The sequence below is a fragment of the Mytilus californianus genome, unplaced genomic scaffold (genome assembly GCF_021869535.1).
Source record: "Mytilus californianus isolate M0D057914Y unplaced genomic scaffold, xbMytCali1.0.p SCAF_13, whole genome shotgun sequence".
Taxonomy (NCBI): domain Eukaryota; kingdom Metazoa; phylum Mollusca; class Bivalvia; order Mytilida; family Mytilidae; genus Mytilus; species Mytilus californianus.
Window position 1 is genome coordinate 12,406,702 of NW_026262615.1, and position 14,139 is coordinate 12,420,840.

At 33.6% G+C, this 14,139-nt stretch overlaps 1 protein-coding gene and 1 long non-coding RNA gene across 2 annotated transcripts; one reads left to right on the forward strand and one right to left on the reverse strand.

Moving 5' to 3' along the window:
* The first annotated feature begins 669 nt into the window (after positions 1 to 669).
* On the forward strand, positions 670 to 10,205 carry LOC127723782 (complement C1q-like protein 3). The gene is made up of 3 exons (XM_052230529.1): positions 670 to 740; positions 2,605 to 2,765; positions 9,746 to 10,205. The coding sequence occupies exons 1-3, from the start codon at positions 730 to 732 to the stop codon at positions 10,141 to 10,143; spliced, it is 570 nt and encodes a 189-aa protein (XP_052086489.1). The 5' UTR covers positions 670 to 729; the 3' UTR covers positions 10,144 to 10,205.
* Positions 10,206 to 12,176: 1,971 nt separating this feature from the next.
* Positions 12,177 to 14,139, reverse strand: LOC127723187 (uncharacterized). Its single transcript, XR_007991931.1, has 3 exons — positions 13,916 to 14,139; positions 13,113 to 13,191; positions 12,177 to 12,286 (listed from the first exon to the last, which is right to left on the reverse strand). It is a non-coding gene; the product is annotated as an uncharacterized LOC127723187 (long non-coding RNA).

Consider the following 14,139-nt stretch of genomic DNA (forward strand, 5'->3'; position numbering starts at 1 on the left):
CCTAACTAGACTAAGGTACGAGGTATTCAGAAAATTAAAACAAATTTTACTTTTAACAAGTTACCATGGCAACAAACCATGACGAAATTTGTATATTTTGTAAAAAAAAAAATGATTTTTCTTGTTTTTCGTCAAATTTTAAGTATATTTAAGATTGGCAAAGTATGTGCGCATCCAAAATCAACTTTATATTTGGTAAAGCTTCTCTTAAATCATTTTGTTGTTTCTTGGCTGTGCACCATGTTTCCACAATGGAAATAACGATTGAAAACTGCATAAATTCATCATTTTCATGAAAACGGTATATAATTATGATGTAATTGTGTCGTCATCAGATAAAACATCTTATGTTTTTAATTTATATTTCTTGACTCTATGCATTTCCAAACATTATGTGTCAATTTGGAATAGTTGTCAAGCATTTTATTTTCTTGGGCCAAAACCGGGCCTTAATGCCCCTACTCCTTTTAAAAAAATCTCTATTTTTGCCCTCTTTGGGATGTATAAATTAACGTGAGGCAGATTTTAAAACGTTTGATATGATATATTAATTTTTGACAGATCGGCACCGTATATTTTATATATCTGCGTGACAAAATGTAATTATATAGATTATATTTCATTTCATGCCATTACATGAATAGTTATACGTATATTTCGTACATATCAATTTCATCCACAGCTATTAGGAAGTTCTAGCTTTTACTGAGTCCAAGCTGTCCACATTTTATGGAAAAGAGGTAAGTCGGACTAATTAGTAAATAACAAATGAACTAAATTATCAATTGACAGAACAAAAACAAAAATAATGCTTTATTCCAGACTCCAAATTGGCAGTAATTTCCTCAGGATATTACGACTGATGATGGACTGTAAGTCCACGAGTGTATCATCAGTATTTATGTACTGACATGATTTATAGCAAATTTTCCCAAAATCCCCTGTTGATAAATAAAGAAATTACCAATAAACTAAGGTTCCGACTCCCTCAGGAAAAGCTGACTTTAGAGCTAAATTTGACTTTTCTTTAAGGTCCCATTTGGTCATATAGATTTTTTTCATGTTTCTACGCATTTATAAATCCCTATCTTTTAGATTTTTAGTTTTGAGCGTTCCTGATGAAGGTAAATCTATACGGTGAAAGCGCTTCGGATGTACGCAAGAGTTATTTTCATTATATACTTAGGTAACAGAAGATCAAAATAGACTATCGATTAATGTCGATAAAATCCAGTTTGTACATGTTATGCGCTCGGAAATCGATTCATTTGGTTAATTTTAAAACTTCTTACATTAGGATTGAAACCAAAGCCAATGGACTTTGCGCACCCGAGGATCCAATCATCCATGCGAAACTGTTATCCATGCATGATAGTTTTTATTCAATAATTTAAAGCTAGTTGACGCTTATTCAAGTTTCTTGCGAAAGATGAAATCATAACCATCGTTAAGGTGAATTTCCTATATTCCTCACTTATAAGTCAACAGACCAGCATGCAACATTCTTTTAGTAAACTGTTGACAGGTCTATACCTTATTACGAAATAAACCAAATACGAACCAAAATAAATTATATTTTGTTATCTAAAATGAAAACTTGTATTATGAAAGTTCAGTAATCTGCTATTATCATCCGATTTTACATAATGACTTATAGTGTGTGAACCTCGTTCTCAGAAAATTTGTATTTCGTGAAAATTTCTGTACTAACAAGAAATGTAACTTAACACTTCTACTGTACGTCAAGTCGTAAATATTCATCCACTTTAAAGGCACAAATATTTCTGCAATAGTTTTCAAACCCGATCTTTTATTCTCAAGAACTTATTTGGTAATGACAAAGTACAATCGCAGATGACGTCAGCTCATGGAATCATCATAGTATTTCGAAATTCTAAAGGTTTGTGAATCTCTGCTAAATATACATATAATTCAAACTTAAATACAAAATAAATGTTTCTTTTCGTGCATAAAAAATCTTTCCGAGGTAAGATAGACACAAAATAACTATGTTTTGCTGGAAGAAGTTGAGCATGTTTTAGGAGTTGCCCCCCCCCCCCCCCCAACCCATCCCCCCCCCATTTTCTCTCTTTCCCGCAACCACATGCACCGAACAAGAGTAAGAGCGCTGTGTTTATATCACTCTACACTGGACAGTCGGTGGACTGTTTAAATTCTTAGCGTGTCGATATAGCTAGTATAAAGTAGGATACATTCATTTTACCATAAACTGTATATATATTTGCATTTAATACTTGCCGCTGACGTTAAGCCCATACCTATCAAGAGCTTTGAGCATTTTTATCAATATGTGTCAACAGCAGTTTTAATTCTAACCAATACTATAAGAACATCTTCATTTGTCGTTGATTGTTACCGATTACATGAAATCATATAATATTTTGTTGTTATGATTTAATAAATTGTTTTCATTGTCTTTTGGAGAGGCATTGGTGTTAATCACGTTCAGGACCAAATGAGTCTGAAATTTGGGACAGTTCAATAATAGATAACTCCTACACGGACCTTTAGTCCCAACTAACCCTTCTTATTTTCTGCATAAAACAAAGTCCAATAATTTGTTATGCTTCAATTCTCTTTCAGAATTATAGCAATGCACCTATCCATTACTTACATGATTGTTTCCCTCTCTCTTGTGACATCAAAAGATTCTTGTCCAAGGAACAACGAACTAATTAATTGTATTCAACATCAACTTAGACCACTAGAAGACAATGGTGTAAAATGTAACTGTAACAAAGAAGGTATTTATATTACATGTACTTAATGTAAATAAAATCGGATGCGTGGCACTGGGTATACGTCAATGTGACAACAACCCAACGACAGAAATAACCAAACAACATTAAGAGTCATCATACAGTCCTAGCCAAGATGCGGGATTTTCTCGCTGCGTTGAAGACCCATTGGTGGCCTTCGGCTGTTGTCTGCTCTTTGGTCGGGTTGTTGTCTCTTTGACATATTCCCCATTTCCATTCTCAATTTTATGTATACTTTATATTTAAAGGTTTAAATTTCCGCGAGTATAAAAATAATTTTTTTAAATGTGAATAAAATAGGTAAACAGAAACAATCGAAGATCTGCCATCAAAACCTTTAAATAACAAACATATAAAGACATAGGACAATAACTAAATTGTTTTCTGACTTGGGACAGGCACATTAGCATGTAGAAAATGAATATGTCCTTTTAATTGGCCCGATCACCCCAATCCGGGTTGACTGGGGTAAAGAAACAACGTCATTCATACTATTCTCCCGATCCAGCAAACCTTTGCTAAAGTGCTCGCGTCCGTTTGGCTCTGTGGGATGTATAATTTCATAACCACGTCGGACCAGAGTGAGAACGTTAAATCAAGCAAATAATTTTAATTAAGGAATGACTGTAATATTTTTTCTGTCTATGAAGAAATAACATCAAAAATGTGGTGCACACTGAATAACCCGCGTAGCGGGTCATTTTAAAGTGTGCACCACATTTTTTATGTTATTTCGAATAGACAGAAAAAATATTACAGTCATTTCATATAATTTAATTCTAAATTCCATTTTAAACCGGAGTAAACCATGAATAAACGTTGATGACGTCACGGTCACATGACAAAATTATGTCTATGAGCTGATAAACAAAACAACGTCAGCCAATCAGAAGACGTGTTACATCCAAAATTTAATTATTCGGCAATATTCCGATTTTCACATCATTCTAAACGTTTTTAAGTCGTAAAGGGAACAGTGTCATCTTTTGTTCATAAACCTGGCTATTCTGCGCCTACAGTATACGTTATGTCAAACTAGTATTAAATTAGAAAATGTATAAAAAAATATTTCTTCAGATAGTGAAGTGGCCATAAATACAATGTTTGTATATTTTCGCTGTAAATAAAGTTTTTTCCCAGAAATTCTCACGAATTTATTTTTTTGTTAGATTTTGAGGAAATTTTTACTATTGATCTATGACTTTATTGTAGTTTTTTCTGATAATTTTTACTGAATTTTGAGAAAGACCCTTTCAAGAATTTTCATTATTATTAATTTAGAAACGGAAAATTCAATATATACCTGTTTCCATCTGAACTTCAATATTTTAAATTTAATTTAAAATCATTAGCATTTCATTTTTATTAGAAATGTAGAACCAAACAGGAATTATTGAGAATTTTTCAAGTAATATGGTATGAAATGAAATACATGTATATTGGAAAATGTTCGTGTTGTTACTCAATAATTTAACCCTTTGAGCGCCGAGACGTTGTTTTTTCACATTGTTACGTTGCCATACATATTTGAATGACGTTACTATAAACGATACGTAACGTAACGTCAACACATTACCTACAAGCACATGCACGTTATCCTCATAATCGATTAAATGGACATCTCGTACATTCGGGGAAATCCAACATCTTCGGGACTAATCTTTTAGTTTGAGTACACGAAGCGGACCTTGCGTATATTCAGTGATTTTTTTTTATTTTTGGGTTTGAAATCGAAGTTATTTTATTACATTTCTATTTCTTTTTCTAGAATACTATATATAAAAAAAAACACGACAATATGGAAATAGATAAAGGTTTTTATAATATGATAAATATTACAAACAATAAAGATATATTGAAGAAAATATAGCTCAATTGCATAACTGTATTTTGATATAAAGGATCATGCAAGATTTGATATCATCGAGGGATTCAAAAGACGAGCAGTGTTCTCATCTTCATAGTTGGCGCGGGTCTTTTTTTTATAAAGCACCGTTGGTGAAGAGTCCGACTTGACACTTTATCACCACAAAAATCGGGATACTAGTATATAGCATTTTAATGATTTATGATTTAACCATCAAATTCTTAACTGATTGATCAATAAATCGAATGACAACTGCGTTCAGCGGCAAATATTTCATGAATATTCACAACAATAACTTATCTTTTTTTCTGATAATGTATAATCTGAAATAAGTTTACTTTTGCATTACAATTGTGTGACTTACCCTTCATTGTTATTTGCCGATTTGGTTTTGAGGAATGTCACTTGTCTGACTAAACCAGTAGTAGTGAATTTTTAGCATCAATTTTGCTTCTTTTTATGTATAGCCTAAACTGATCTTCTAATTTTTTTTGTATTCAATTCAATATTTTACATATCAAAGGCATGCGAAGTTACATTAATTTCGCAAAATCTGTATTTTTTATGCAACATTTGATGTCTTAATTTGATGTTTATCTGTGGTTCAAACTGTCTTGACCCTTTTATGAGTAAGCTGATTTTTACAGATAATATTTAAGTGTTATGAACACAATTATAGGTACAGGTTAAAGAAATCCTTTGCTGTGTTAAATACATGTCCGACTTAAATCAGTTTTGTCATTAAATGAGGCCTGTCGATATAACTTATTTTCTATTTCTTGTTGCGATCATTGACATCGAAAATCTGATAAAAAAAAATCCCCTTTTCAATGGTGTGATTTAGGCAGATGATGAGAAGAAACTATCTAATCTTAGAGACACACTCTTTTGGCAAGAGTTCATTTAGGAATTTCGGTGAAAATCGATATGGCCTAAAATGCTGTAAATATCTTTTTTTCATTGCTTCCTACTTTATGATGTAGTATCTATTTTTCAAAACTAGTACATGGTTAGTTTGAAGTACGAAATAAAAGAGGTATTTTGGTATGAATAGTTTACCTCAATCATAATTACGGACGACGTACTTTCCTTTTGACTGTGGTTGATTCTTTAAGTTTTTGCATTTGATTTGATACATGCACAAACATAATCACAAACTGGTTACTTCAAAAACCCTTCTCCAATTTTAAACAGAGATGCGGTTTGAGACTTTAACTCCAGGACACAAACAACTAACAAAGATATATAGAGGTCAACTTACAGTCTTAAAAGATAGTCGGACATTGTACAATATTTCAAACACTAAAAGGATAAAGTATACATAGTCTGAATAAATTATCAGAGACTACTAAAATATTGGCATTCATTTCCTAAAAAAAATATAGCAGTCGGATATTAACGAACTAAACCTCTTGGAAAATAAAAGAAAACACTCAAATATTAACGAAAACAACGACTGGGACAATAAATCAACTCTGACACGAGAGAAAACATCCGCCGTTGACTGACACAGATAAATGGTGCCGGGTTGAAACAGTCCTCATATCCCATCCCTTGTATAACGATAAAGTTAGATAGAAGATTGCACTTGTGTGAAGAATAGACGATTTTAGACGACCCTTTATTTTTCAGTTGAAAAATTCTAAATAAAACTCTTTTTACAAGAATGGACATTTACAAATTACATGAATTAATCAACCCTTTCTTGTATGTTCTTAAAACAAAAAATGCTTTGTTATATGCAATATTCAGGTTCCACCATAAGGAAAGATTTTCACATAAAATTTAAAAATAAACTATTGGACTATAGATGATCACGATGAGGACGTGGCGCAGCGAACGTTCTCTCCCTCGAGATTTTGATTTTTGTAAGCCAAACGGAAACATTTCTAACAACACTGTTGTCTTGGAATTACAAGAAAGGCCCCATCATATTTTTTATACTTGTATCTCTTTTCCTTAGCTCTATTGATTATATCTTGATCTTTATCATTTATAGTCATACGTAGTAGTTAGATTAGAGTCTTGTTTAATCTTTCCTACTATCAAAACAAAAACAAAAAACCAAAAAAAGATTCAAAATGCTGACAATAGTCTAATAGTTTTAATGGATCAGATGGACTAAAAAAATCTACATGCTGTTAATAACTTCTATATAAAAAAAGTTCGTATATCAATTTTGTGTGTTGGATTTGAATTTCGAGTTTTTCATGTAATGTCACAGGAAAAGGAAAGCGAAAAAGCTGTTGACCTAACAGAATTATTAGGAGAAAATCTATTTCAAAATGAGTTAGCAGTTCAAATAAATGTATTGTAAAATTTGTTCTCGAATGGTTATCAAATGCCATACTGTGTTTTGCTAAACCTTGTTTTGCTTAACCTTGTTTTTAAGGGAGTTGTCTTTAAAGCTGCGGTCACACCTTATTATTACGGATAGCTCGAACGGACGCCGAACGGATGAAAACAAAGTTTTCCGTTGACAAAATTTGTATCCGTTGGGAGTCCGTTGGTGTACTGACCATATAAAACGGACGCATAACGAATGGTTAACGGACACACACCGGATATGTAACGTTCGAGAAACGGAAACGTACCGGACAGAACGGATGTCGAACGTACATCCAACGGACTAGTACCGCATAAAACGGACACCTAACGAAAGCGTACCGGATAAAACGGATGAACAAGATAAGCGGGAAATTAAAGTCGGCAATATTAATTCATGTAAATCACATAAACGTGACCTTAAAATAATTAAAAAGTTTTCGTGTAACTGGTTGTAGTCTAGAAGGTTTATATTTGCAACATATAAGTTCAGTCTGGCCTAAATGAGAGCTGTTTGATAGTGAAGACGTGCCCTTACACAGCGATCCATTATGAACAATAAACATTCATGACATTCAAGAAATTTTACATACCAATAATTGGCATTTCTAACGCGAAATTTTCAATTGGCATTTATTCGTTTTACATTCGGTACGTATCCGTTTTATCTGTTATCCTTCCGTTCATGTCCGTTTCACATCCGTTTATCACCCGTCTTATCCGTTATACGTTCGTTATACGTCCGGTAGTAGTCCGTTGGTGAATTGGTCTACCGGACTATCAACGGATGTATAACGGACAAGTAACGGATACAAAACGGAAACGAAACGGACGAGTACCGTTAAAAACGGACGACTACCGGACGTTAAACGGACACTTTATCCGTTGGACGTCCGTTCGAAGTTTTAAACATGCTCAAAATTTTCCACCGGACAGAACGGACGTCGACGGTTAAAACAGAAGCTGAACGGACATGAAACGGATATGGACGGACGTCTAACGGATATGAACGGACTTCTAACATGAACAGATTGAAAAAAAAGTTATCCGTTCGGCGTCCCTTTGCGCTATCCGGTAAGGTGTAACCGGGGCTTAAGGGTTTTAAAAGTATATCCGAGCCAATATGACAACTCCACCAGAGACCAAATGACCGTAATGTAGAAGTTAACAATTTGTACCGGTAGGTCACCGTACTGCCTTCAACAATGAGCAAAACCCATACCACATAATAAGCAATAAACGGGCCCCGACATGACAAATGTAAAACAATTGAAACGAAAAACTTATATTTAGAAGTTATAAATTCCAAACATGCATCATTTCATGACATTTGCTTCACTGAGTTGCTTCGCCATGCTAATTTTTTATTGATGCAAATTTAGTGTCAATTTTGTTAGCGTCATCAAAAACTACACCACCAATTCAGTACAGTATTAAAATGTATAGAATATTTTTTAAGCAAATTGCTGCGGATTGACTCTCAGAAAGTTGCGAAAAGAATCACTATCTTCGTTTGACAATTCTTTGAGCAGAGTTTGGCAAACACCCAGATCTGCTCTTCTTGCCAACCATGGTTTTGTCCAATTCCGCTTTACCTTTTTCGTTCGTCTTTAAGCGGTAGTAGCAGCAACGATGTATTTCAAGGCTCTCTTCCTCTTACTTTTCATGTTGTAACTTTTCCGTTTTTGAAAATGGTGAAAGATGACGTTTTCGGATAAATGACGTAATGGTCATCAATTCATGACGTCATAGCGATTATGTCATAATTTGTTTGATGAGACGATCACGGAGATTCGTGTAGTTCCATTTCTTAGCTCACCTGTCCTCAAAAGGTCATGCGAACTATTGCCATTCGTTTGCACCCGGTGTCCGTCTGTCCACATTTCACATTAAGTCAATCTTCTGGTTTGAAACAACTGGGCTAGATGGAACCATATTTTGGTGGAATAGTCCTTGGAAACGGGTTTTGACATTCATTAGATGTCAAATGACAATTTTTATTTAATAGGCTTTTTTTCAGTTGTCATCTTTTTTTCAGTTTGATAGGTTTTTTACAATCTTTTCTTGGCTTCTGTGAATCAGATGAGCGATTACAGGCTCCATGGAGCCTCTGGTTAAAATTCATTAACCATTCACCAATCATTAATTCAATTATTTTTGTTTAAATTTTTATAAGATAATTGCCGATTACATGCCGTATAGATAATTAAGTTGCTGCGTTTTGAAAAATAAAAGCACCTGCTAAAATCTGTTCAAAATCGAATGAAAAATCGTATCGTGTGAACAGAACGCTGTACGATTTACCTGTGCGGTGGTATCAAATCGGATGAAAAATCGAAAGGAAAATCGTATCGTGTAGACGCACCTTAAGGAGAGTGTCACGCTCTCTGCATGTAAAAGAACCATTGCAACAACTCTCCGAGGGTCCACATTTTGCCAGGAAAATTGTTTGCCCCATCCAACATACCCTCATTTTCCAGTGAAAGACTTAATTTCACGCCTATTAACCCGTTCGTCCTATTATTTTACAATAGTCTTCATTAAAATAAAAAAAACGTGAAAATTGCATATATAATTGATATTTTTTTTAAATAAGCAACTCTTCAAAGTTCAATCCGCTTTTTCGAGCCATCACAGTTTTATGACACCCTTACTAATATATATATTAGTTCAGTCATTCAATAAAATTTGCGTTTATATATGTGTTACTAGTAGTTTAACTTCTGGAATTTGAACATAAATGCATTCAATCTTTACTGTTATGTCATTACAGACGAAACCAAAATAGGCTTCCTTGCTACCCCATCGAGACCTCTGAAAAATATTAAAATGCATGCTACTGTGATATATGATCTTGTTAAAACCAACATTGGTGGAGGATACGATCCTGCAACCGGCAAGTTTACCGCACCTTCTGATGGCTTGTATTATTTTAGCTGGACTACACTAACAAATCCTAATGGTGGTTTCATTACGAGTCTTCAGCTGAATAATGATAAGGGAATTATCATTGGAAATCATGCAAGAGCCAGTGGTATTAAGGATTATCTACCGTCTAGCCAAAGTGCAGTTGTTTCTATGAAAAAGAGGGATACAGTTTACATAAGGAACTGGGCTTATGGTCACTACATGTCAAATTTCTATTCAAGCTTCAGTGGTTTTAAGATCTAATTGGCATACAGATTCGGACATTGCAGTTGTTTTCAATTTCAACAATAAACAGTTAATACATATAGTTTTTTTTTTCTTTTTGCTATTTAAACTTATCAACAGTTTGGAACCTTAATAAACAAGTATACGAGTCAATCTTGCACAAGCTGTACAATCAGTACCGAAGACAAATTATATAAACTTAATAATATATTTTTAGAAAGATATTGCCTTCCCTTTTATTATGTATCGAAATCACGCAATACTATTAATACGAAAATTACGGTTTTATAATGTCAAGACATTCTATATGAATAAAAAGAGATGTAGAGTAAACGTCAAAGAGACAGCAATCGAATGTCAAAATATGCGTCTGGTACAGTAAAATTGGTACTGTTTATTATATATACCCTTTCGGAGCACCTGAGATCATCCCCAGTTTTTAGTGGGGTTCGTGTTGCTCAGTCTATGTTGTGTTTTGTGTACTGTTGTTTGTCTGTTTGTCTTTTTTTTTTATTTTTTAACCATGGCGTTTGTCAGTTTATTTTCGACTTATGAGTTTGAATGTCCCTTTGGTATTCTTCGCCTCTCTTTTATTATAAGTGCGGATATGCTTACCATGACAACACGTGCATTCATTCTTGTTTGTATTTGTATATTGACGTTATTTTTTAGAGTTAACAACTTTTCCTGTACTGATTTTAGTTTTGTTCTTTTTATACAGAAAGAAACCGGTATATGTTTCAAGACAATGAATGTATGGTTATTCTCTTTATACTGCAACTCTTATAACTGTTCCAAATGAAATATTTTGGGTAAATCATCAATAGCAAGTTTATTGTCCTCATAGCCGCCAGTAAATAAGTGTATATTACATGTATACCGAAATCAAAGTAGTATGCTCACTATTACTTAGTAAACTCAATGATCGGGTTTCTTCCGCTATCTTGGATTGTAAAATAGCAGAAAACAATCGGTCTAGATTTTGAATGAAAAATGCAAATTTTGTGAGGAACGTAATTCATTATAAATAAATTTCTATCAAAAATAAGGCTCAAAGAGCTTTTTATATTGTTTATATTAACAATAACAACGTACACACATGTTGGCGTATGAATACACAACGTCAGAGTGGGCGTGTCGCCATAAAAATTGACAACATTGAAAATAAAGGTAATACTTTTAACCAATCAGAAGACAGTAAATACACCAAATTTATTTATTTATGAATGAATTTCAGAACTTTTTTCGAAAATGTTATGCTTTCTATACAGTCATATGTTCACTTATTTTGAAAGAATTCATTTTTAATATTTCGGAGATAAATTCATTATTTTTTCGATTTTCGAAGAAGCCAAAGTTGTGTGCAAAATTTGACCTAAATCTGTGACATAGCCCATGCATTTACTGTAACTTGACCTTAAATACAACTCTTCGGGAACATATTTTCAACTTCACACAGTCAGTGGCTGTATATAGCAAATATTTCTACGGTCAATGTGATTTGAAAACGCACAATCTATGAAGATAAACAAATTAGTAAAATAACGGTACCAATTTTACTGCACCAGTTGCGCATTTCGACAATTACTGTCTCCTCTGTGATGATCGAGGCCAAAATATTTGAAAGTCTAAAAAAAGTAATACAAACTTTGAACAGCTGATAAAACCAAAAAAGACTAAAAGTTAAGTCAAATCCGGACAAGAAATAAGAGCTATCGTTGAGGGAGATACATTCATAAATTTAAAATGATTTCGAAATTTTATAGGAGCAAATTTCAGAAGAACAATATTCGTATTTTCAGGCCAGTACTGACTACTTGGTGAGTGATACCATCGGGGACTAACAGTCTTACAACAGAGGTATCGACCTTGTGGTAATAATAAAATTAACGGTATCAATTTTATTGCATCAGACTCGCATTTCGACAATCAATGTCTCTTCAGTGATTATCGAAGCTAAAAAAAATGGCGGTTAGTGCAAATATGTACATGAGAAACTAGTATATGTAGGTCAAGTACTAGTTCAAATATGATTAAAGAGTGAAATACAGTTTTATGTGAGACTTTTTTATTTCAACAATGTGATTTGATGCAGTGACCGCTTTTTGAAATATCACAATCCAGGAGTCCAATGATACACCTCAGCCGTATTTCGAGTAATCTGTAAAAAAAAGTATACTTAAAAATATTTTTATATGACATCTAATACATTTGACCGATTGATTGACGGTTACTGCTTAATGACCAGTAGCATATATAAAGTATAATCAGGATGAAAACATGTAATGCTTTTTACTATAGCTAGATCGAGACGCTGCGTCAGTCCGATTTTTAAAGTGTCAGCTAGCTTACATGGTAAGTCAAGAAGAATACCTGTCACCATGGTAACAGTCAGTCAGGAAGAATACCTGTCACCATGGTAACAGTCAGGAAGAATACCTGTCACCATGGTAACAGTCAGGAAGAATACCTGTCACCTTTATATGACGACAGATTGTTAAAACAACGAGGCGGTCGACAAGGCTCTGCTCTTACTCCTTATTGCTTCGTTCATGTCGTTATTAGCTTATTGAAACACACAAAATACCGCTTTACAAGTCTTCCGTAATAAACAATTTCATAGTTACTCAAAGATACGTGTATGTCAAACTCTACATAACGATACAAATAATCGATTATTATTCAACGTCCAACCGCAAATATCACATGTTAAGTAGGAGAAGAACATGTTAATGGGATATAAATATGAACCCTGGTTTGTTCCAGGTAGACATAATGAGCCGGATTTACAAGGTGCTAGAAATATTTGTAAATAAAACACTTTTTAACCCCCCCCCCCCCCCCCCCCCCCCAAAAAAAAAAAATAGAATATAATCAAACAAGAGGAGTTCTTAAAAATATCAAATTTTGCCTCTTGTGTCACTGAATTTCATGCAATAGTTGATAAAAAAAATAATATGTTGCAATATTGTATATTATTATCTTACCTTTAAACTAAGAGTTTTGTTTATCCGTTGTTATTTCCGGTGGCGTTGGTGAATTGGAGAAGAAGGAGGAATCCGAACACTGTAAAGAAAAAGCAGAAAATATCTGAATGGAATACATGATATTCTCAGTTTAATGTCATGTCATGAGGGTGTGGATGGGAGTTTACAGAATAGAGAATAATGGGCAAAAGATATAAAGAAAAGAGAAAAATGAACAAAACAAAAGAAGAGAATAATGAGGTGCTAAAATATAAAGAATAGAGAATATTAGGCAAAAAGTATAAAGAATAAAGCAAAATTGCCTAAACAAGTAAATAATACAGTAATGAATGACCCCATCCAGACCCTCATGTTATTTTGTTATCATATTGCAATCAGGAGAAGACTTCACAAGTTGGTAAAACTTCTGTCTGATCTTATTCATATCTTTGAGAGAAAAAAATAAACTAAATAAATGGGAATTAAAAATTTTAAAAAAGCGAATGTAAATGCAATCGTGTTGTGAAAACATGCAGAGGAATATTGAATGCTATATAAGCAGAATTTCAATTTAACTTAATTCCTTTGATGCACCAAAAGTTTCTTTCGAAAATCTTTTTCTCACCAGCAGTGCTCGCTAGGACAAATATCTAAATGCATTAAAAGTTGAAAGCCCCGTTTACTTTGTAACCTTGAAAGTTGGCGATATTATTTTGAAAATACTCATGCTGAGAAACCCTTTTTGCAGCAATTACTAGTTTTAATATAATATCTGTTTTTTATGGAAATCATATAAAAAAATAATGATTTAATTAAAGACTCACGGTAGTTGAGGAGTTTTGCATTTTTGACTTGTGCAGTAACTTGGTTTCCGTAATTGTACAGTCTGTTCTGTGCATTGTATGCGCCGAGCTGTTGGTGGTAGTACTGGTTATATCCTGCTCCTCCCCACTGGGCGCTGACAGTTACCAAGGCAACCAAACATGGCAAAACAATCAACAGTACAGATTTGTTCATCTTGAAAATATGACAATCCTTTGCTGAAAAT